This window comes from Eriocheir sinensis, chromosome 13 (assembly GCF_024679095.1).
Source record: "Eriocheir sinensis breed Jianghai 21 chromosome 13, ASM2467909v1, whole genome shotgun sequence".
Lineage (NCBI taxonomy): Eukaryota > Metazoa > Arthropoda > Malacostraca > Decapoda > Varunidae > Eriocheir > Eriocheir sinensis.
This window is the reverse complement of record NC_066521.1, coordinates 19,344,650-19,367,293: the sequence shown is the minus strand read 5'-3', so window position 1 is coordinate 19,367,293 and position 22,644 is coordinate 19,344,650. Positions and strand designations below refer to the sequence as shown.

Genomic DNA, 22,644 nt, shown 5'->3' with positions numbered 1-22,644 from the left:
TAAAGTGATTAATTATTGGTGTTTCTTGGCAAGAGTCATAGGTCAGAAACCGGTAAATATGATACTCTGAGTACGATAATCTGGCAACGGTGGGCAAACATACGCTATCACGATCGAGTGCTTGCGATATTATTCCTCCCATCGGCCACTGACATATATCTCCATAATCTCATAAAAGTTTATCGATTTTTCACTTAGAATTGTCTGTCTCTTGATATGATAATTAAGTTCCTATCATGATTAGCCATGTTAATTTTCGATCGTTTTTAATTAATTGTTTCTATTTCCATCTCCTGTCCTTGTGACAACTATGAATAATTGAGTTTCTTTTTCAGTGCTATTAGGGCCATATATACTATATTTGCCTGTTTGAAAAGTCTCTCTTAGAAGTCGATGGGGTTTTCATTGACTGTTTTGTGATTCTATAGTGACAGTTTAATTTATACTACTTTGCACCATGAACGGGAAAAATCACCAAAGAAAACCCGGTTAATTCTGTGGCCTTGGGAAATAGGTCGGCATTCTACGTACGCATCTGCCTCTCACATCACCTATTTCCAAAGGCTTAAAAAGGAGATTCATCGGGTTCTAATGAGTGAATTCCCTTAGAGTCACGGTACAGAAGATCGAATGGTCAAACTACCAGTACCGGGGTCATAAGGCTATCCCTGGAAATGACCCAACCTCCTACGAAAGCCTTCATCGGGTTCAAATGAGTGAATTTCCTTAGAGTCACGGTACAGAAGAATGGTCAAACTATACCACCAGGTCATAAGGCTACCCCTGGAAATGACCTAACCTCCTACGAAAGCCTTCATCGGGTTCAAATGAGTGAATTTCCTTAGAGTCACGGTACAGAAGAATGGTCAAACTATACCACCAGGTCATAGGCTACCCCAGGCAGGACAGAGTGAGATTGTTAAATACTATGTGTATGCTTGGGTGACGAGGTTTAAAAATATGACCCAATAGTTGTAGTGGGAGGTCGATTACGTTTCAGAATGTTGGTTAGGTGATGACGCATAACTTTTACACTACCCAGAATAGCCGCGAAGTATATATATTTTCCTATAGGACTAATCGAGCCAGACGACCGCGGTTGATTGATTGATATATCTTCGTCTCTTAATTGATATCTCTTCCAATGGACTCAAGTTGATTTTTAGAGGCGGTGAACGTATGTGCGCATTTTGCAGAGGGTACAGAGATGTGTGTGATTCACCCACGGTCTGATCAGGTGCTGGACCCGCGATCGCCAGCCAGTACCCTTCTCATTTTGACTTTTGAGATTGGAGCTAAATATTTTCGGATCTTTGGGTGGGTACAGCTGCCCCCCCACACACACACACTTTCTCTTACACACACACCAAACCTTCTGTCAGTGTTCGTGCTAAGTTTAGGCTAATCGGAAAAAAAAAAAAAAAATCACCTCATCAACAACCTTGTGGGAAAGATAACCTGTAATGACTCTGGGAGAAAGTGATATGGGCCCTCACATGAAAAGAATACCAGAGATTTGAATCATAGCAATTATTCTTTTTTGTTGTTGCTAAAGAGGTACTCAAGATGATACATTTATAGAAAAGATTGGTAACTGATTTAATAATAGAATATACATTGTAAATATATATATTTCATCAATATATAAAATATCATATAAAACAATCATGATTATATTAGGCAATAAGGGAATACATCAGGGGCCATGCATGCACATTTTCCCATACTAAGTACCTCCTTTAATGTATATAAGTACATAGTTCGGTAAACACTTTGAGGTGCTGAACATGTTTGCATGCTATGGTTATCTGGTAGGGCCATGATGGACTGTGAGTAGTGGCCTGATCATAAGTGCTCTCCCCACCACAGCGCCATTAACCAGCTGTGTGGAGTGTTGGCTGTTTCACTTCCCCAAATGGCCTCAAGTTTCCACCTACATCCCCCAGTAACCATCAGGGAAGCAGTGCCTGGTGTCTTAAGTGTCAGGGTTACAGACTGTAGCTTACAGTATTTGTACTCTTCCAGCCCTACTTACTGCACTGTTGGTTAATAATAATAATGATAATATTACTACCATTACTCTATGAACCCTGGAATTGTCTACTGTTACTATTATTCATTACTATTACCCCCATGTCTGATTATAACCATGAACTGCTATACATAACAAAGTAGTGCATGTTAGTAAACAGTGAAATCACAAATGGTAGAAGCCCTCTACTAAGGAACTATAATTTTAACCTGACATTGATGGGAACTTCCTTCTTGGTGTCTGTCTCCTCCTCAGTGTTTGTGAGGTAGATAACACACTTGGCAGCAGCAGCAACACAAACACCGCTGGGAAGGCACGGAAACAATGTGCAGGACAGCGTGATATCACGTTGGGAAATATTAGCAGCAGTTGGAAGGCTCACAAGGAGCTCACTCCCCTGTTGTAGGGTGCCTTGGGAGGCTGCCAGAACAAGGTCTGGATCTGAAAGGTAGAATGGCAACTTTGTTATGAATATAATTCTTCAAAATGTGGATATCTTCTGATGACAGGAAAAATTATGATAATGACTGAACTACAAGTACAGGTAATATACTCGCCATGGCTTTCAACCTTCCATTTATTAGGAGCTTGGTCATTAAGTGTTACACCTTCAGGAAAGTTCAGCTTGATCAGAAGGGTGAGCTCCTGTGCCCCATCTTGTGGAACACTCACCACCACTTCCTGCACTTCCTTCTCTTCCTCAAGGTTCCCATTCAGGAGGTCTTGACTGGAACTGTCTCCCTCATCCACCATCCTAACTGGAAGCTGAGAATCAGAGGAATAACCTGATTATTTATTCCTTTCCATTCTTTCAGTGAATGTTTTTGATATGTTACATTTGCATGGTGTGAATATTTTAATATTCTATATCTAATGAAAAATGGAGGTTGATTACCATTAAATCTTTGTTATTATCTCCATTAAAAATCATGGTTCTTAACAAGACACAGTGCCTAAAAGAATGATCAGAAATATGAGATACATACATGGTTAGCCTATAATGACAGTCAAATAAGTGACAGCTAAGTTTTGTGTCTTACCTCTTGTAAAGAATTGTCAGTGAGGGACAAGACCTTAATGGCATGGTTGTTGGTATCAGCCACATACAGACAAGAGCCATTGGGAGCAGCACACAATCCTGCTGGCTCATTCAGCTGGAAATAGACAAGTAGGGAGCTTTAGGCCAGCATCTACATATCATTAAATAAGAGAGAAATACTATATCCATAAAAGAGCATTACTAACTACATACATTATCAACAGCCATACCTACCCCTCTTTTCTGATTTTGATCTACATTGTCTGTTGAGTCAGTTGTGGATATAGTAGACACAGTGTAGGTTTTCCCAGATGGTTGAACAGCCTTGATCTGTTTGAAGAGAGTCGTGTCAGCATAACAAGCCATATTTGTATATCTGGTACAGTTTTTGGAAAATGGATTTTCCTTATTCAGGGAAAGTTTATAAATTTGGTAAATTAATATGTGACAAAGGTAAGATGTATGACATGCAATATGATAAAATATTGAAAGACAATCTGATGTATTACATCTTTACATAATCAACTAAAATCAACTATAAAAACTATTTCTAGATTTTAAAGCTTGAAGAAGTAACCTAAATAACACATAACTTACTTTACTGTTGTACGAATCTGCTACATAAACAGTCTGGCCAACAGAGGTCACTCCTATTGGGTGTTGCAACTTGGCCTCAACACCACTTCCATCAACATCTCCATATGCAAAAAGGTCCTGAAATTACATATTGCATCATGAATATATCTAAAATGATTTGCAACTGGGTGATTAGATATAATCATGACCAGCATCAATGTTGTGAATCTAATTATCCATGGAGTGAAGTAGACATTCCAGTGGAGAGAACAGGACATCAAAATACAAACAATGGCGTACAGACACATCAGTTAGTGGGAAAAAGGAGTAGGGTAGCCAGGTACTCACAAGAGGGTCCCGAGCTCCACCAACAACTGCTTTGACACTCCCATCTTTGAGGTCAAACTTCCTGATGGCTGAGCTCTCAGAGTCAGCAATGAAGAGCTCTGTCTTGTCAGGGAGGGCGCAGCAGGTGAGTCCAGACGGCTGTGCAAACCCAGCACGGGCCGGATAGGAGGTGTTTCTGTTCTCCTCGGCCCCGCTGCCCGCCAGCCTCACCACAGTTCCTTTCTCATAAAAACTGAAGTAGAAAATGTATTATACGATTAGAAAAAATGATTATTAGCCCAGCCTCACCACAGATCCTTTCTCACAAAAACTGGAGTAGAAAAATGTATTATACAATTAGAAAAAATGATTATTAGCCTAGCAAAGCATATCAAATTCACAATCATATTTTCAATCAAAACTTCCAAATCTTGACAAACCAGTACTGAGTGATAATGAATGATAAACTAACACCTACACAAGAATATAAGGCAAGTACAAGAAGCCAGTTGGCCAACATTTGACAATTTGCAGGAACCAGTAGGTCACCACAAGCCCTTTTCATCTATAAATCTATCAAGCCTCCATTTGAAGCTTTGAAATGCCTTAACGATAGTACGATACACAGCTATAGTTGTTCCTTTCATTCACTACCCTATGTCAATGCCTTCCCGAATACATGAATCATTCCTTACAACTCTACTTTTCTTATATAGTAAAGATATTGGGCTTTTTTTATGATTTCCTTATTTTTTGCCCTTGAGCAGTTTCCTTTACTGTAAAAAAAAACCTTGGTGTGTAATCCTAAGTCTGTATAAAAGAACGTTGTGTATAAAGTCTGAGAGTAGCCTTACCTCCCCTTGAGCCACTTCCCGTCAGTGAGAAACACCCCCCAGATCTGGTGAGTCCCCGCCATGGCCACCAGCAGCAGGTTTTCAGGCTCTTCTTTGCTTCGGTCGAGGGTCCTGGTGAGGCAGACGTCCCATGGTGATGAAATGGCCTGAGGGTTGATGCTGCATGTGAGTTATCTATTGTTTTGCCCATAATACTGAGGCAGGTAAGTTGATGTAATGTGAGAGAAGGGGAGAATAAATAAGGGTTATGCATCAGAGAAACAAGCTGGTTAACATACCTGAGTAGTGCCTGTGTTGCCCCCTTCATGATCTGTTCCTTTCTCCCCAGTGCCAGCGATAGTGGTTACTTCTTCTGCTGAAATATCTACCTACAAAAAATATATATGTATGTTATTGGGAATGATAAAATCTGGTGGTAATGTGATCAAGATGGCAAAGATCATATTTTGCAGAATGATTTCAGAAATGTGTGTAAAACTTAAGCAACTGATAAGCTGAATGCACATTTATATACCTTGCGAATCAGGTGGTTCCCAGTGTCTGCAACAAAGATGATATTAGGGTGGAGGTAGGCCGTTCCTTGTGGGTTGGTGAACTTGCTGGAGGAGAAGTTGCCATCCTGGTGACCTGCCTCCCCACTGCCAACCACATGCTGGTAAATAACACTGTCCATTAGCTAAGTAAAGCATTGTATTGAATGGTTTGTCTGAAATAGGGAAATTGAAAAAATGTCTGTATATGGTGTAAAATTTAAATGAATACATCAAACACAAGGATACAAGAAATAACCTTCAAAATAGTCAATAAACCAAACAGAAGGCATATTAATTTTACCTTAACATTTCCTTGATGGTCAGTGATCAACAGCCTGTGATGGCCTGAGTCTGACACAATCAGTCCTCCTGGGTGGACAGCAACTTTGCCAGGAAACCTAAGGATGGAGCTGGTAGCTTGGAGGTGCTCTGAAGGTGCCATCGGGACTGGTGATGAACTCTTTAAGGTTCTGAGGAAGGAAATGGTACGTTTATGTATACCTATGTAGTAATACTGGTTACAGCTGTTGTGTTGCTATTGTTTCTTTGGGAACCTTAAGGTTAGTTTAGTGTTACCTACCCTGAGTCCGAGAAGTGTTTGATTGCTACGTCGACATAGAGTTGTAGTCTCTCTCTGTGTCCCTCGCCAACCAGGACAAATAAAGGCTCACCACTGGGACCTGCAGACATGAATAATACATACAACATATTTAAGATGTTTATGCTTACTACTTAGTTATCCATACTTATTTCCTTCATCCCCAAATAGAGTAATAGTGGTATGTCATTATCTCTAAAGACTCACCCAGTACAGGGAAAGTAGACCGGCAGGGAATAAATATATAAAACAAACCTAGTTGCAAATGTTCATCACTAAAGTCTCCTTACTTATTTTCTACATTAATGCACCCACCTCCACTAGAAGCAGAGGACAGTTGACATTCATACACCAAGACTTACCTAGTACGAGGAGGGTGGGCCAGCAGCTGATTCCAAGGGCCATCCACATCTTAGCCTTGGGGTCATTGACGACTGGGTGCTGGATCCCGTACCGCTTGACGGCTGCCAGGATGTTTTCAGACAGCCTTTCGTTTTCAAACTTTGCTGAATGAACTCCAACCTAAAGAAAGTGAACCCTGATTGAATGTTATTGAAGCCTCACTGAATTTATAGTCATGGAAAATTCATTATTATTACATTTCTATTTCAGCCTGAGAATATGCATCTCCTATCAACATGACATTTTTGACAATATAAAAATACTGTATAAATAAACACTGTCATATCACCTAAATATTAGTAACCTAACCACTCTGAAATGCCCTGAATTCCTCTTTACTAAACTTCAACACGACCACAGCATGTAACGAAACACACAACAAATTAATCCAGACAAGGATAGGTTTTGCCGGCACCAGGGATCGAACCCTCAACCAGTGAGTCAGGAGAGCCACTCCTTAACCAGTCGGCCAAAGAGGTACTTCCTTCGCAGAGTGAGTTATGGGAGGCTCACCCATCAGGCAAGTCAGCTGCACTACAACTCGTCTAATGGTAACCTAGGTCCCTAATACCCAGATGTTACCTAAATATCAACCTAACCACTCCTTATATGGTAACATTGTCCTAACACCCAGATATATTATGCATAAGACAGCCTATGAAAGTAAAGTGCATGTTCTCCTCTATTCATCAACTCTTGAGAGACAGAATTTATTTTCCTCACCACCAAGACTTCTCCGTCAGAGGGAGGGTGCAGGGCCTCGAGAGCCTCCAGGTCAGGCAGGATGTGCATACAATTGATGCAACAATAAGTGAAGAAGTCCAGCACGGAGATCCGGCCATGCAGGTCACCACTCAGGGTCAGGGGGCGCGACACATTGAACCACTCCAAGCCTGAGGGGTGGGAGGCGTGATCATACTCTTGAGAAACAGGTGATAAAGAAAATGAAACCAACTTATTTATGTACTTACTTCCTTATCCTTCAATATTTTATAACAGAACTAGATGGGCAAGTATCACATATCATTGGAAGAGACTTTGTGGCTTGTGTGTGATCTTAGTGAGGAAAAAACATAGAAGGGGTGGAAGAAGGAAAGAAGAAAAGGGAAGAGAGGGAAGAAGGAAGAAAAGGGAAGAGAGGGAGGAAGGAAGAAAAGGGAAGGGAGGGAAGAATAAAAGGGAAGATGAGGACGAGGAATTGGAGAGGAGGGTCAGACCATAGGAATGGGAAAAGGACAAAAAGGAAGATAATAAGGGGATGAAGAAAATGGAAGAAAGGGAGGAAGGAAGAAAAGAAGAAAAAAAGGGAAGACGAGGACGAGGAATGGAGAGGAAGGAAGGACAGTACAAAAAGGGAAGGGACGAAGAAAATGGGAAGAAGAGGACGAGAAGTTGGAGAGGATCAAGAGGAAGAAGAGGAGGAGGAAGAGGCAGAGGAGGACCTACGAAGCAATACAGGTCAAAAATAAAGAATGAAAACTTTATATCTAAAAAACAAAACGAGAAAATTAATAGGGAACACAAAATAAACCACGAATAAGGAAATAAACACAAGCAAAACTAAATCTTGGCGGTCTAAATAAGGAGTGGGTGGGGGCGCCTTTACTCACCCGTGTCGAAATCCACCATATGCACCTTCTCCTGGCTGTACTGGACCAGGTGCTCGATAATACAGGCCTCCCTCTCCTCTCTGGTGGTTAGTTCCTCTATTTTGCCCGCTAACTCGAGGCACACGAGCGTTAATTCACTGACAGTCCTCGCCGGCCCCTCCATGTTTGTTTACCTTTCGTCTCTATGGTAAAAAAAAAAGTGCACATGACGCCGCACACTGGAGGAGGTTGGCCGCCATATTAGTACTCTCAAAGGACCCCTCCCTCCCTTACTCCCCGCCACTCACACATTTCAGCTTGAACAGTGGTTGCTTGGTAAGTGGGTTCTACTTACCAGACTGACTGCTCAACTATAGATAAGTTAATTTGTGGTTGATCCAGGTATGTATTTTCTTATGTATCATGTATTTTCATATTCTATACTTCTATGTGTATCGGTATTATCGTTTATTGTATTCCTTGACTGTGATGGTGGCAGGTTGAGAGTATATACTACATAATTAGGATTCTTCACTGATCTTTAATTGGTCATTGTAGCAACATTTTTTTCATCAGTATTGTACCAACCTTCATTTTATGGTTTTATATTGCTGTGACTCACCTGGACCATGAGGACAGAAAGGTACTTGTGGAGGTAGTCTGGCATTCCTTCTGGCAGCAACAGTGATGAGCAAGTTGTCGGACAGTAGTTTGCATTGGCCTTTTTTTCTTTTTTATTATTTTCTGTCTTTAGTGCTGATAGCTATTCTTGGTTGGCTCCAGCCCATATATGGCATAGGAAAGTGTTTTTATAGTGGTGCCACATTGTTCATGCTGCCTCCCAGTGCTCATCTTTGATCCTTTTTAACCCGGCAGCTGCGGGGACTATGTTTCTTAAAGGCCACTCACTCAAACCATTTCATACTATATATCAATGCATTTGTGATCAGTTTATGCATCATCTATTTTTTGGGGTTTATTTCATGGCAAAAATTTGGCCTGTCGCTGGTACATGGTAAAGCCACAAATTTGGCCTGTCGCTGGTACACGGTAAAGCCACAAGTTTGGCCTGTCGCTGGTACTAGGTAAAGCGTCGGGGTTGATGGGCAGCCTTCAGGACAGCAGCGTTGACTGAAAATTGTCAGCTTGTTGAGGTGGGGGGAGTGCAAACCAAGGCCCCCCAGGACACTGCACGCGCCCACACACTGACCCCTCAGCCACCGCCTACCAAACTTTGCATGGGTATGGATAATAGGTGAAAATTAACTTTATTCCAAAAGTTTATTTTATTAAATAATTCTAGCTATTATACATAAAATTATATAATTTATACGGATTTCATATTACCCATATATACATAGGCACAACAGACTGTACAATTGACTAAGCATACCAAGTTGAAAGGTTTGAAAATGTGATGGAGTCTAACAGCAGGTGGCCAAACAGTGCGAGACATGGGTGGAGGGGAATAGTACATGGGGCATCAAGTACACTTGGGCATGCCGCTGGGCACACCCTGTCTGACCTCCTCTGCCCCTAACACAAAGGTCTCCCAACACCTCCATCGCTATCACACCCTCCTCTGACTATAAATGCTCCATATACCTCCTCCCCTTACATTAGCATCCTCTAAGCTCTACTGCTGTCCCCGCCCCTCCTCAGCCCCATCCCTCTCTTCCCCACAAGTCCTGTCACTCTCCCATTTCCTGCTTCAGCTGTACACTGGAGGAGCAAATGGGGAGGTAATTGTGCCACCAAATATGGTTGTCTCCTCCCTTTATGAGTGAAGTACAGATTTTCACCCCCGCTGCTCTCTGTGCAGAGGGAAGGACCTGCCTTTTATCTGTTGCAATCACGTGAATGTATGTGAAAAAAATAAGGGTGTAGACACGAGCACTGTACTTCAGCAGTCAGTTATGGAGCAGACTTGCGTAAATACAGTAGATACGTCTACACCTAAAAAAAAATCAGGTTCAGCACACAGCGCATGCAGTTCCTGGAGACTTATTCAGCAATACAAATATAGTATTGATATATAAACAATGTTATACTGTATTAAAAATAGATATATTCTTAAACAATGCGAAACACAACCTTTAAGTTAACAAAAGTGTTTTACAATAATTCTGCTCAGGTGATTCGTGATACAATAAAAATATGTTGAGGAGGGTAACATTTGCTTCTCAATGTTGCTTACAAGTTCCTCATTGTGCATGGAAGTGGAAACAGAAACATAACAATTTTTTTCTAATGATACAAAATATATATTAATATACATACATACATTTATGTAATTTGCAAAAATATTTAGATTTTTGAGTTAGGATTCAGAAAAAAATAAATTGAAAAGTTAGTTGTCCAGAACTATTGTGATTTTTAAACAATAATATCCACACACTGAGCGCAGGAAGTGAGTGGGTATAGTCGCCACTCTGACTGAGGAAATTTTGTCATCTTAATCGGAGAACTGGACATTGTTCCTCACCTTGGCAGAGCAGATTGTACACACAACTCGAGCCTTGCCCTCTGGCCTGCCCTGACCTGGCTCAACAAGGGGCAACACCAACACCCTGACACTGGGGTCACAGTCATCACAATTATGAGTCATCGAAACATCACAGTCACTCATCAGCAAATAACCCTGACCTTGACTTTGCTGGGGCCAGGTAAGCCTTCCATTGACCCAACACCAAATAACGATGATAATTTTTTCCACCAAAAAAAAAAAAAAAAAAAAAAAAAAAAGCAAGTCCCATATTTCAACAGGATAGTTAGTTATGGTTCTGTAGATATATTATTACACAGTCTCACCGTAGTCTGTGCAGATGGTCCTGGTAGTGAATTAGACCTGAGGTGCCAACCAATCTAACATAAAGTATGTACATTATATATATATATAGTTATATATATATATATATATATATATATATATATATATATATATATATATATATATATATATATATATATATATATATATATGTCAATAAGCAATACTGCTTAAATACTCATACATCTTATTATACACCTGATAATATTTACTTGCACCTCTATATACATGTAAATATTTTAAAAATAATACACATGTATAGGAGACCCATTCAATAAATTATGAGAAAATTAACATTCACATGGTATTAGACAACTACAGTCACCCTGTCATAAAGGTGGGATTAATGCTTCTACTATAAAAAATAAATATATCTGAATAATTAGCATGTAGTGAAGGGTGAGTCTGTCCTCAGGTCCGTGGGAAAACATCTGCAGGTAAACTGTCCCACTTTTTTCTCCTCTTTGAGCTACTAACTTTATCCTGACGGCAAGTGAGGCTCCGTACAGTGCCCGTGGGAGCACCACTGTGAGGGGACACGCGCCAGGCACAGTGCCAATGCCAGGACTGGAGTGCACAGTACACTACATTATAAAGATAGGAGCAACACTGATCTCTGAAATGGCTGCAACGAGTGGACACAAACATCATGGCTATGAAAGTGGTTATCTGTGTGGTGCATATTTATCAGTCCCCCCTTCACCATGATCTTCCTATACGGAGGGATGAAGGGAGGGAGGGAGGGGAAAGGGAGGGAAGGACAGGAAAAGGGGCTGTAGAAGGAAATCAAGGGATGCCGATGTTGCCAGTGCCGAGCCGAGGGGAGTCGGGAGTGTGGCTGCGAGCGACACTGGGCGGCGTGGGATGGAACATGACGCACACTATGCTCTCTTCATCACAAGGGAGTATTCTACACTAGAGGCTCAGATTTGCTTCACTTCACAAGTTGGCAATTCCAACGGTATGAGTGTCACAGGCCAGTTTGTTACTAAATAATGTATGGCATAGTAATTGTGGCTCAAAAGTATGAAATTAATGTATGCAGTAATTTATCAGGAAAAAAGCAGACAAATTCTATCTGACGAACAGAAACGAGTATGCTTCCTACACACCGAGGCAAATGTAAGGTCTGCAAGCTCTTCTTTATATTCTACGACGATGGACCAAAGTTCACCCAACTCTGCCTTTAACAATATCACAATTCATGATGAGATGAGTGGCACATCTTTGAAGGTTGTGGGATTATGAGATTAGGAAATATTTATATGAAAATGATTGGTGCACACACATAGTGATTTTAAGTTACTCAAGAGAAAAGAGGAAACAGAAAAAATGCCTGTGTTGTTTAACAGGTGGGTAGAAGTTGAAGTGCTAAAATCTGAACCTCCTTTATGGCTACCTAGTTCAAAAGTAGGTGAAAACCCATCAATGAAGTTCATCGAACATCTAAGGTAGCGTCAAAAAAGCTGTCTAAAAGATTAAAACCTCAAAGTGACATTGCAAAAAAAAAATAAAAACGAACTACTCATGAACCTTCCCCTGCCAGGAATAATAATAATAATAATAATAATAAAAAAAAAAAAAATCTAATGACAATTTTTTTCACACTACTTAAAATAAATAATGAAAACAGAGAATCAATATCATCTAAACTCTTACATCAGTTTTAAGTGAGGGACATGTTTTATCTTCTGCCTGACAAGACCCACCATCCATGTCCTCAGCTGCTGCACAAACTTGCATCCCTCGATCTGCACAGCAGCTGAAATGTGTGGTAGCAGCGGCGGCTCCAGGTCAACCGTGGGCTGAAGCAATAAATTATCTTTGGCTTCTCCGACAGTGAGTCTATTTATAGTGTTGGCAGCAGCGAGCCCCGTCAGGCACCTGTGTTATGAAGAGCTCACGTTATAATGCCCCAGATTTGCACAATGAAAGCACCACTCATGTGCCGGTTATTGGTGCTGCTATCTGATATGTACCACACAGAAGCCTTAGTCCTCAAACCATAAAAAAAAAAAAAAAAAAATCAACTCTCCACAACTGTGCTCTCGAGGCATCGCACGTCGTTGCCTTCACGAGACTGGTATTTTTAAAAGACTGACCACTCAGGAACAGAATCCTCACATGACAAACAATTCTTCATAAGAGTTCTTTTCTCATATAACAAACCACCACCACAGGATCCATATTTCTTTTAAAAAGGAACAATTTGGCACTGTTCACTGTTGTGACCGACTCTCCATCAATACTATAAGAATATATTAAATCACATTAGGCAAGGGTAGGTCGGCTGAGGCCAGGCATACAGCTCAGTCCTTGGGAGCTCACACAAGCCCACGCGGTCGGCCCCGAACCAGCAGGGCCCGCGGCAGACACAAAGAAATCTCGCAACATGAGGTAAGGAGGTGAGAGCCAGAGGCAGTGGTGTGCAGGGGGGCAGGGGATGCAGAGGCTCCCCTCGCCTCCTGCGGCAGGGGCTGTCACTTGAGGTGCAGCCACCGCATCACCTTCCGCTTGAGTCTGGCACAGTAGGACGCCACCAGCGGTCACATTGTGGGATCCTCCCCCCGAGCGTCCCCTGGCGGCCCTCTGTTCCCACTGCCTTCGTCCTCAAGCGTAAACTGAATCTGGATCCTGTCAGCAGCTGCACAAAGCTCCTCCTCAGGCACGTCCTGGGAGTTCTCTCCTTGGTACTCCTCCTCCTTCAGGTCGTTGGAGGAAGAAGACGGGGAGATGGGGATCATGCTGTTGTACCAGTCCCTGTTCTCTTCCAGGGTGTCCAAGATGTCCTGGGCGTCGGGGTGGACCAGGTCTGCCCACGTCTCCCACAGTGGATGGACAATGTAGTCAATGAAGCCAACCTGCGGAACACATATTGCTTTATAAAGAGCACAGACAACCATGGATGCCACCTGCAGAAAGGCTCAGGAATTAATACAATGCCCATCATTTTATGTAATCATTCACTTTATTTCTTATTGTTGTTCCTATTGATACTTTTACAACTCATTGAGGCTCACTACCATTACTTTTACAACTCATTCAGGCTCACTACCATTACTTTTACAACTCATTGAGGCTCACTACCATTACTTTTACAACTCATTCAGGCTCACTACCATTACTTTTACAACTCATTGAGGCTCACTACCATTACTTTTACAACTCATTCAGGCTCACTACCATTACTTTTACAACTCATTCAGGCTCACTACCATTACTTTTACAACTCATTGAGGCTCACTACCATTACTTTTACAACTCATTCAGGCTCACTACCATTACAACTCATTGAGGCTCACTACCATTACTTTTACAACTCATTCAGGCTCACTACCATTACAACTCATTGAGGCTCACTACCATTACTTTTACAACTCATTCAGGCTCACTACCATTACTTTTACAACTCACTGAGGCTCACTACCATTACTTTTACAACTCACTGAGGCTCACTACCATTACTTTTACAACTCATTCAGGCTCACTACCATTACTTTTACAACTCACTGAGGCTCACTACCATTACTTTTACAACTCATTGAGGCTCACTACCATTACTTTTACAACTCACTGAGGCTCACTACCATTACTTTTACAACTCATTGAGGCTCACTACCATGTGCTATTATTCCCTCACCTGTGACTTTTCGATGGTGGCCGTGTGCCTGTCACACATGGGGGAGATGTCCATGCCCTGGTCCCTCTCTCGGTCCCCTTGCTGGAAGAACTCCTCCATGATAGAAGATACCCAATTTTTGTACAAATCAAGAGGCTTGGTAGGGTTGCTAAGGTCAGCACAGTGGACCATGTTTTGTAGCACCTGAGGACAAGGAGAAGGGGGTGAGGATAAATGGCAATGGATAACTGCTGAAATATGCAAGAAAAGAGCAAAATGAATGGCTAATGATTAAATGCCAAATATCCTATCACACACTAGCTTTCATCTTAATATTAATCTTTCCCCCATAGTCGCTATGAAGAGCCCCAGACCCACCTGTATCCTGTCTGTGTAGTTGTCGAGGAGCAGGACCCCTGAGCCAGCCACCTTCTTGGTCTCCACCATAGTCTTGAGGTCCGCCAGGAGGCTCATGTGTTTGCTCATGTCTGTTGCCAGCACCATATCGATCACCATCTTCCTCAGGGTCTGTCGAGGCTTCTTACCAAGACTGGCAAAGATGTCACACTCGTCATTCTGCAGCAGCTTAAACGCAACAGCCAGGTGGTGGTTCTCGAGGACTGACTCGTCGTTATACATGAGGGCGAGTTCCGAGGAGGAGTTGATCAGGTACTGGTTGGTTAGGCCAGGGTGGTCCACGTCATGGATGGCGGCTGCGAAGATAGCTGCCAGGATCTCCAGGGGGGTGAATACATTCTGCGGGGCAAAGAGGCGGCTCAGTGATGAGGGTGTGGTGGTAATGAGAGTTAAGGAAGAGAAGAAGCAGAAACCAAAGGGTGCAGAACAGCAAAAGGCTCTTCAGAATAGAATGCGGCCTATTGATATGGAATGGCTCAGATGCTACATTTTCTTGTGAATCAAAATCAGCACAAACAGCACAAAGTGAGGCGGTGGGTGGCCAGACTCACCTCAAGGGCCGGGGAGTTGAGGAGGACGTGTGTGGACTGTGTGACATCCGCAGCGTGCAGTGAGTTGTGGTACGGCACGTCCTTCAGGTAGTGTTCCTCAAGTGTCATCATGAAGGAGATGAAGGTCTTGGGCGGAATATTGAACGTCTTCAGCAAATCTCGTTCCTGTGTGGAAGGGAATGAGAGGTGAGGCTAAACAAAAGTGCAAAGGCACAAGATGTGACATTATGAAAGGCAGCCATGTCACACAGTTTTATCAGGTGCTGCGAAGGGTATAGTGTCTGTAGTCTATTCCAGGTGCAGACTCACCATGAAGATTGCGTAGGTGACTGTGGTGAGGGGCTTCCTGTTGGAGAGCTCAGCGATCCTGTACACATCAATGCCCCACTTGTCAATGTCCTCTAGAATCTGTAAGGTGGAGAGACACACATTACACATCTGTGTTTGCAGCTGTACTTCTTGTGACACTGTACGTCACAGATTGTACATGTGTGCAAGAGTGATGTCACTGTGGCAAATGGTGCCACCTGCAATGTATCATAAAACTTATGGCAATGGTGCATGAATACTTTCATAAATGAGTGCTATGGTATTTACAAATGTGGTGCCACTAAGTTCCTTCATGACTCTTCAAGAACTGTAGTGGAAAACTTAAGAACAAAATTCAAAATTAGAGAAGGTTTCAAATGCTGATGCAGCTGAATCTTATTATAAAAGGTTTGTCTACTGTTACGGTAAGGAGAAATAATTTTTGTGTATGATGATGGTCACCAATGATCATGCTATTGTTGCATATGCATAATTAAAAGATGCATTGATTGAAATACAAAACAAACAAAAATAACTAGGGCATAAATCAAACTACAGACTTTTAAAATAATAATAACCACAACTTCAGTTCCATTTATATGCTCTCAGTCTCTGTGCAATTTTGGTCAATGGCAGATGGAGGTGAAGATGATGAAGGGTCAAGCGAGGTAGGATAACCATCACAGTATGCAGCTATGTGTTTGTCTAGCTATTAAGAAACCACTGGCACATGGGAGGGGCACAGGACCACATGTTGGCTGGTTTCTCAAGACTAGAGTGGGTGAGTGAGCCAGTGAGTGAGTGGGTGTTCCCTAGTGTGGTTGTGTGCTGATAAAACCACATCGCCCAACCTCGACCCAAAGTAGAGCCATAATCCACTTAATTTTTAGTTTCCGCACAAAAATATTGCCACCATTTATATTCACAAAGGTAATCCAGTGCTTCACTCCTCATTTACTGACTATCATCATGGAATTCTATAAGGGCTGTAGACATGAAAATTGAAGTGGAAGAGCTGATATGAAAATGCTGAGTCCTGAAGGTCCATTTTGTTGTACCATTCCTTGAAGTTTAGCAGATACAAAAGAGATGAAGTGGAAGTAGAGAGTTTTGATGGTTCGTTTTGCTTTACCATTCCTTCAAGTTAGGCAAATTCAGAAGTTCATATGAAAATGCTGAGTTCTGAAGAATTATTTTAAAGTATTCCTTCAAGTGGCTGCAGGAGATAATTGTATTGTACCATTCCTTGAAGTTTAATAAGCTGTTTGAGTTCCAAGGAATTCAGTGCTTGAGCTAATATGAAAATAGATGGTTTTGAAGGTATATTTTGCTTTACTCTTCCAAATAGATGGTTTTGAAGGTATATTTTGCTTTACTCTTCCAAATAGATGGTTTTGAAGGTATATTTTGCCTTGCTCTTCCAAATAGATGGTTTTGAAGGTATATTTTGCTTTGCTCTTCCAAATAGATAGTTTTGAAGGTATATTTTGCTTTACTCTTCCAATTAGATGGTTTTGAAGGTATATTTTGCTTTACTCTTCCAAATAGATGGTTTTGAAGGTATATTTTGCCTTGCTCTTCCAAATAGATGGTTTTGAAGGTATATTTTGCTTTGCTCTTCCAAATAGATGGTTTTGAAGGTATATTTTGCTTTACTCTTCCAAATAGATGGTTTTGAAGGTATATTTTGCTTTGCTCTTCCAAATAGATGGTTTTGAAGGTATATTTTGCTTTACTCTTCCAAATAGATGGTTTTGAAGGTATATTTTACTTTACTCTTCCTTTTATTAAGCTGTTTGACTTCCCAGGTGTTATGTGCTTGTGTGGAGGCTGGCAGAGAGTATTCGGAAAGGCACGAGTGGTTTTGTCTGCACACGTCCGGCACGGGAAAGCGGTGACACTACTTAATCATCGGACATTAATTATTGAACAGAGAAACTACTAGTGATTGGAGGCAGACAGGAAGTGGGAATTTACCTCTTCACAATATTCCTCCAGCTGCCCAAAAATAACAAGTCACATTACAACGAAGACCAATGTTTGTTTTTTAAGTGGAGAAAAAAGACAAAAATAGTTCCACATTCCTGAAACTGATGTAGGCCTATTCTTGCAGACTTTATATTATGGGGAAGGGAGGGAGGAAGGAACTGAGAGGCCTCCACTGTATCTATCTCTATTTCTATCTATCTGTCTTCCTCAATCTAATCTTTTTTTTTTTTACAACAAAGGAGACTGCTCAAGGGCACAAAAAAACGAAACAATGATAAGAAAAAAAGCCCGCTACTCGCTGCTCCTAAAATAGAATCCAAAGAGGTGGCTACTACATCTATCTCTATATCTATCTCCGTATCTATCTCTTACCATGTCTATGTTTCTATAATCTCTCTATCTATCTCTACTCTTAAAGACATAACTACAAGATCTATATTAACGTCCACACACTGTGCACTCTTTCTCTCTGGCTCACACACTCGACAGGATGACACACAGCTACATGGCCAAGCAGTCTACGGTGGTTTGCTCAGTTAGACGCTTCTGCCTCTCACATCAACTACCAAAGGCCAAATAGGAGATCAAATAGGTTCTAATGAGTGTTTTCTACAGCCGCATGGTGCAGAAGAATGATCAGACTACCAGAAGGGTGATAAAACTACCCCTGGAAATGGTTGCAGTCCCCCCTATGAAAGCCTTATCGAATGTGAGTGTGTAAGATTCATTTTTTTTAACGTCAGACACTTCCGCAAAGGCCAAATAGGAGATCAACTGGGTTCTTATGAGTGTTTTCTACAGCCTCATGGTGCAGAAGAATGATCAGACTACCAGAAGGGTGATAAAACTACCCCTGGAAATGCTTACAGGCCCCCGTATGAAAGCCTTAACGTCAGACACCTTCGCCTCTCACGTCAACTCCCATTACCAAAGGCCAAATAGGAGATCAACTGGGTTCTTATGAGTGTTTTCTACAGCCTCATGGTGCAGAAGAATGATCAGACTACCAGAAGAGCGATAAAACTACCCCTGGAAATGCTTACAGGCCCCCATATGAAAGCTTTAACAAGTGTGAATGTGCAAGGTCCATTTTTTTTTTTAACGTACCGAGATCGCTTTATTACTATTTCCAAAGGCCAGAAGATAGGGTTTTCATGGAGGCCGTGGAAAACTATCGCTAAAATCACACAAAAACAATCCATAAGAATCCCAGCAACTTTCAAGAGAGGCTTGTCAGACAGGCGCACTGAGGGGCCGCCGATACTTTTAAGAACACGAACTGAAGCAGAGTTGCCATATTTTCGTACTCAAAACATCGCATTTATCAGTTCCAGGGCCCAAAACTTTCTTACCCACACAGATAACGAAATACCAGTTAAAGTTATCGTTAAAATCATTACTTATTGGCGTTTGTTTGCGATAGCTGTGACTCGGAAACCGGAAAATACGATGTGCTGCGTGTCTGAATACGATAATTTGGTAACCCTGAACTGTAGCCTCGTAGCAGTTAAGAATAAGACTCGTTAGTACCTTGCCCAGCTCCTCCTCGTGGCTGGTCTCGACGCCATACTTCGGCAGCCTCTCGCCGGTGAAGGAGTTGGCGTGCATCAGCGGTATCTTCACGCCCTGGATTTGGGACATGGACACCCTGCCGGCCGCCCCAATAGCCGCCGTGGCCTGGGACCCTGAGGATGCTGCTGCCACGGACTGCAGCATCTGGCTCCTCTCGCTCCCTGGTGGCAGTGAAACGGCGGACACTCCTGCGAGGCTGCCCGACACAGTTCTTTCCTTCTTCTTGATTCGCTCGCCATCGTCCACTCGCAGGCTGGGGATGTCGAGGTCTTGTTGTTGGTCTGCGGAAGAAGAGAGTCCGGTTAGCTACATCTTGACTAAGTTTTATGCTGCCTGTCTGAGGTTAAGGTTAGTTATTTGGGGTTTATGCATAAGGAGAACATCCAGTGAATCTGCCTGTCTAATATGTGGCCTAATGAACGCTGCTTCATAACAAAAAAACGAAGCTACAAAATCACGAAACCCAGACGAATGTTGAGTTAAATTCCGGTAACCTTACTTTTTTTTCCTTCCTCCTCCTCCTCCTACTACTACTACAACTATCAGTACTACTTTATGTCCTCTTCTAAGCCCTCATTCCTACATCTTTTCACTCGAGCTGGCGCCACTTAAAATCTACGCACTGCCACGCCAATTTTCACGTTACTCGGTGGAAGGGGATCCGACCCGCTATACGTACGGCGCCAGTCATCAAGAACTGTGGCATCGGATTCCCCTCCTTCAGCACCGGCGGCTCTGTGTGCTCTAGAGGGGGGTGTCAGAGCCTAGGCAGTGCGCACCTCACCTCTCCTCTCCTCTCCTCCTCTCCTTCCTTTCCCCTTCCTCTCGTCCTAGCAACGGGGCGCTCCACTTTATTTCCTTTTCGAGGCTCCGGCGGAATTACTAGTTGCAAAAATATCGGGGCCTAAAAATATATTTCGTTGTACTCTTTCAGACGAGGTCCTTTTGAATGAAGCTTCGGGATTAATTGCTTACTTGAAACGAGTGTAGCGGAGACGGGAGGGAGGGAGGAGGAGGGAAGAGGAGGGAAAGAAGGAAGGAAGAGGAGGGAAAGGACGGGGAGGGTCAATGATTAGCGCCTTGACCTTCCTTTCCAACCTAAAATACGAGAAATGTTCATGATGTGCTGCAAGGGAGGATGGGAGGAAAAAAAGGAGGAGGAGGGAAGGAGGGAAGGAAGGAAGAGAAGGGAAAGGAAGGGAAGGGTCAATGATTAGCACCTTGAACTTCCTTTCCAACCTAAAATACGAGAAATGTTCATGATGTGCTGCAAGGGAGGATGGGAGGAAAAGAAGGAGGATGAGGAGGAGGGAAGGAAGGAAGGAAGAGGAGGGAAAGGAAGGGAGGGAAGGGTCAATAATTAGCGCCTTGACCTTCCCTTCCAGCCTAAAATACGAGAAATGTTCATGATGTGCTGCAAGGGAGGATGGGAGGAAAAGAAGGAGGATGAGGAGGAGGGAAGGAAGGAAGGAAGAGGAGGGAAAGGAAGGGAGGGAAGGGTCAATAATTAGCGCCTTGACCTTCCTTTCCAGCCTAAAATACGAGAAATGTTCATGATGTGCTGCAAGGGAGGATGGGAGGAAGAGGAGGGAAAGAAGGAAGGAGGGAGTCGTTTCCTTTACTGTAACAACAACAACAAACAAACAAACAAAAAAACAAGAAATGATTATGATGTGCAGCCCCCCCCCCCCCCCACACGCCTATTAAGGAAGCGTGGGAGATAGAGAGAGGGAGATAGAGAGGCAGCAGCAGGAGGAGGTGGTGGTGGTGGTGGGGGGAGGTTAAGTTAGCGCGTCAATATTCCCGTAGTAACAGCACATCAGTGAACGACCTGGTACAAAACACAGCCGGGGTGAAGGAGCCTAGTGGAAGCGGTGGTGGTGGTGGTGGTGGTGGAAGGGACATTGTGCGGCGGAGTTAGTGGGTGTGGGCGAGGTTGGGCGGCGGTGTAGGAGGGCGATTGATGGAGGGCGCAGGAAGGGAAGGAGGGAGGGAGGGAGGGAGGGGTGTTGGCAGGGGGCCAGACTCCGCGGGTCGTCAGGGGTTGTAGGGAACACTCCACGCACCTCCACCTCCCACCTTCGTCAGCAGTGGAGAGATGGAAAGAACGAATCGCAAGAAGAGAAGAACCACGGAAACAAGGAAGAAGAGAAGGAAAAAGAAGGAAAACATAACATAACTAGTTCTCTGCGTCCACCTTCGTCAGCAGTGGAGAAATGGAGAAAACACGAGAGAAGAAAACGAAGCCCAGGAAGAGAAGAAGAGAACTATACGAAAACCAGGAGGAGGAGGCGGGGGAGGAGGAGGAGGAAAAAGAGAAGGAAAACATAACATAACTAGCTCTCTGCATGCACCTTCGTCAGTTGTGGAGAAATGGAGAAAACACGAGAGGGGAAAACGAAGCACAAGAAGAGAAAAGAAGAGAACTACAAAAAACAGGAAGAAGAGGAGAAGGAGGAGGACAACTCAGGACACACATAACTATCTCTCTGCATCCACCTTCGTCAGAAATGGAGAAAATGGAAACACACAACGAAGAGGAGAGAACGAAACGCGAGAAGAAGAGAAGAGAACCACAAAAACCAGGAAGAGGAAAAGGCGGCGGGACAACTCAAAACACACACACAACTATCTCTCTCCCCAGGTTAAAACATCCTAATTCATCCCACTCGCTTACAGCACTGAGCCGTTTAGCGCTTTAACTAATGCTATGGCGAGAGCTGCTGCTGGTGGTGGACGGCCCGGCGTTTGTTACGGCTGACATTTATTAAAGTCGGGGCGGCGTTCGTGAAGACTAATATACTTGGGAACCATTTCTGTCCGGTGGTTGCATTAGTGGAGTTTGTTCCCACTCGTGGTCCGTCGCTGGTTGGGAAGCGGAGGAAGAGAGGGAGGGATGAGGAGAGGAGGAGAGAGGGTAGGAAGAGAGGGAGGGAAGGAGGGATGAGGGAGAGGAGGAGAGAGGGTAGAAAGAGAGGGAGGGAAGGAGGGATGAGGAAGAGGAGAGAGGGTAGGAAGAGAGGGAGGTGGGAGGGGGAAGAAGGAAAGAAGGGGAACATAACGAAGGAGGGGAACAGAAAAAGGGAGAACAGGAGAAAGGAAGAAAGGGAACTGGGAGGGAATGAGAGGTAGTGAAAGAGAGGAAACAGGAGAGAAGAAGAGAAGGAAAGAGGGAGGCAGGAGAGAGAGGGGAAATAGGGGAACAGAAGAAAGGGAGAACACGAGAAAGGAAGAAAGGGAACTGGGAGGGGAAAGAGAGGTAAGGAAAGAGAGGAAACATAAGGAGAGATGGAGAACAGGAAAGATGAAGAGGAGATGAGAAGGGGATGGAAAAAGGAATGAAGGAGAAGGAAAGAGGGGAACATAAGAGAGGAATAGAGAGAGCTGGTGAGGGGATGACGAAGGAA

The 22,644-nt window shown here is 43.2% G+C and overlaps 2 protein-coding genes across 2 annotated transcripts in view; both read right to left on the bottom strand.

Moving 5' to 3' along the window:
* Positions 1-1,582: 1,582 nt before the first annotated feature.
* LOC126998132 (NHL repeat-containing protein 2-like) lies at positions 1,583-8,172 on the bottom strand. The gene is made up of 14 exons (XM_050859541.1): positions 7,972-8,172; positions 7,085-7,254; positions 6,322-6,481; positions 5,942-6,041; positions 5,663-5,831; positions 5,343-5,480; positions 5,107-5,196; positions 4,829-4,974; positions 3,996-4,227; positions 3,669-3,785; positions 3,306-3,401; positions 3,073-3,186; positions 2,590-2,797; positions 1,583-2,473 (listed from the first exon to the last, which is right to left on the bottom strand). The coding sequence occupies exons 1-14, from the start codon at positions 8,132-8,134 to the stop codon at positions 2,229-2,231; spliced, it is 2,148 nt and encodes a 715-aa protein (XP_050715498.1). The 5' UTR covers positions 8,135-8,172; the 3' UTR covers positions 1,583-2,228.
* A 1,045-nt stretch (positions 8,173-9,217) lies between these two features.
* The window catches only part of LOC126998130 (cAMP-specific 3',5'-cyclic phosphodiesterase 4C-like), a 67,021-nt gene continuing 53,594 nt past the window's right edge, over positions 9,218-22,644 (bottom strand). The window contains 6 exon segments of the mRNA XM_050859540.1: positions 9,218-13,641; positions 14,421-14,603; positions 14,778-15,155; positions 15,368-15,532; positions 15,677-15,775; positions 19,196-19,518. Coding sequence (XP_050715497.1) covers positions 13,327-13,641; positions 14,421-14,603; positions 14,778-15,155; positions 15,368-15,532; positions 15,677-15,775; positions 19,196-19,518 — 1,463 coding nt within the window. The 3' untranslated portion in view covers positions 9,218-13,326.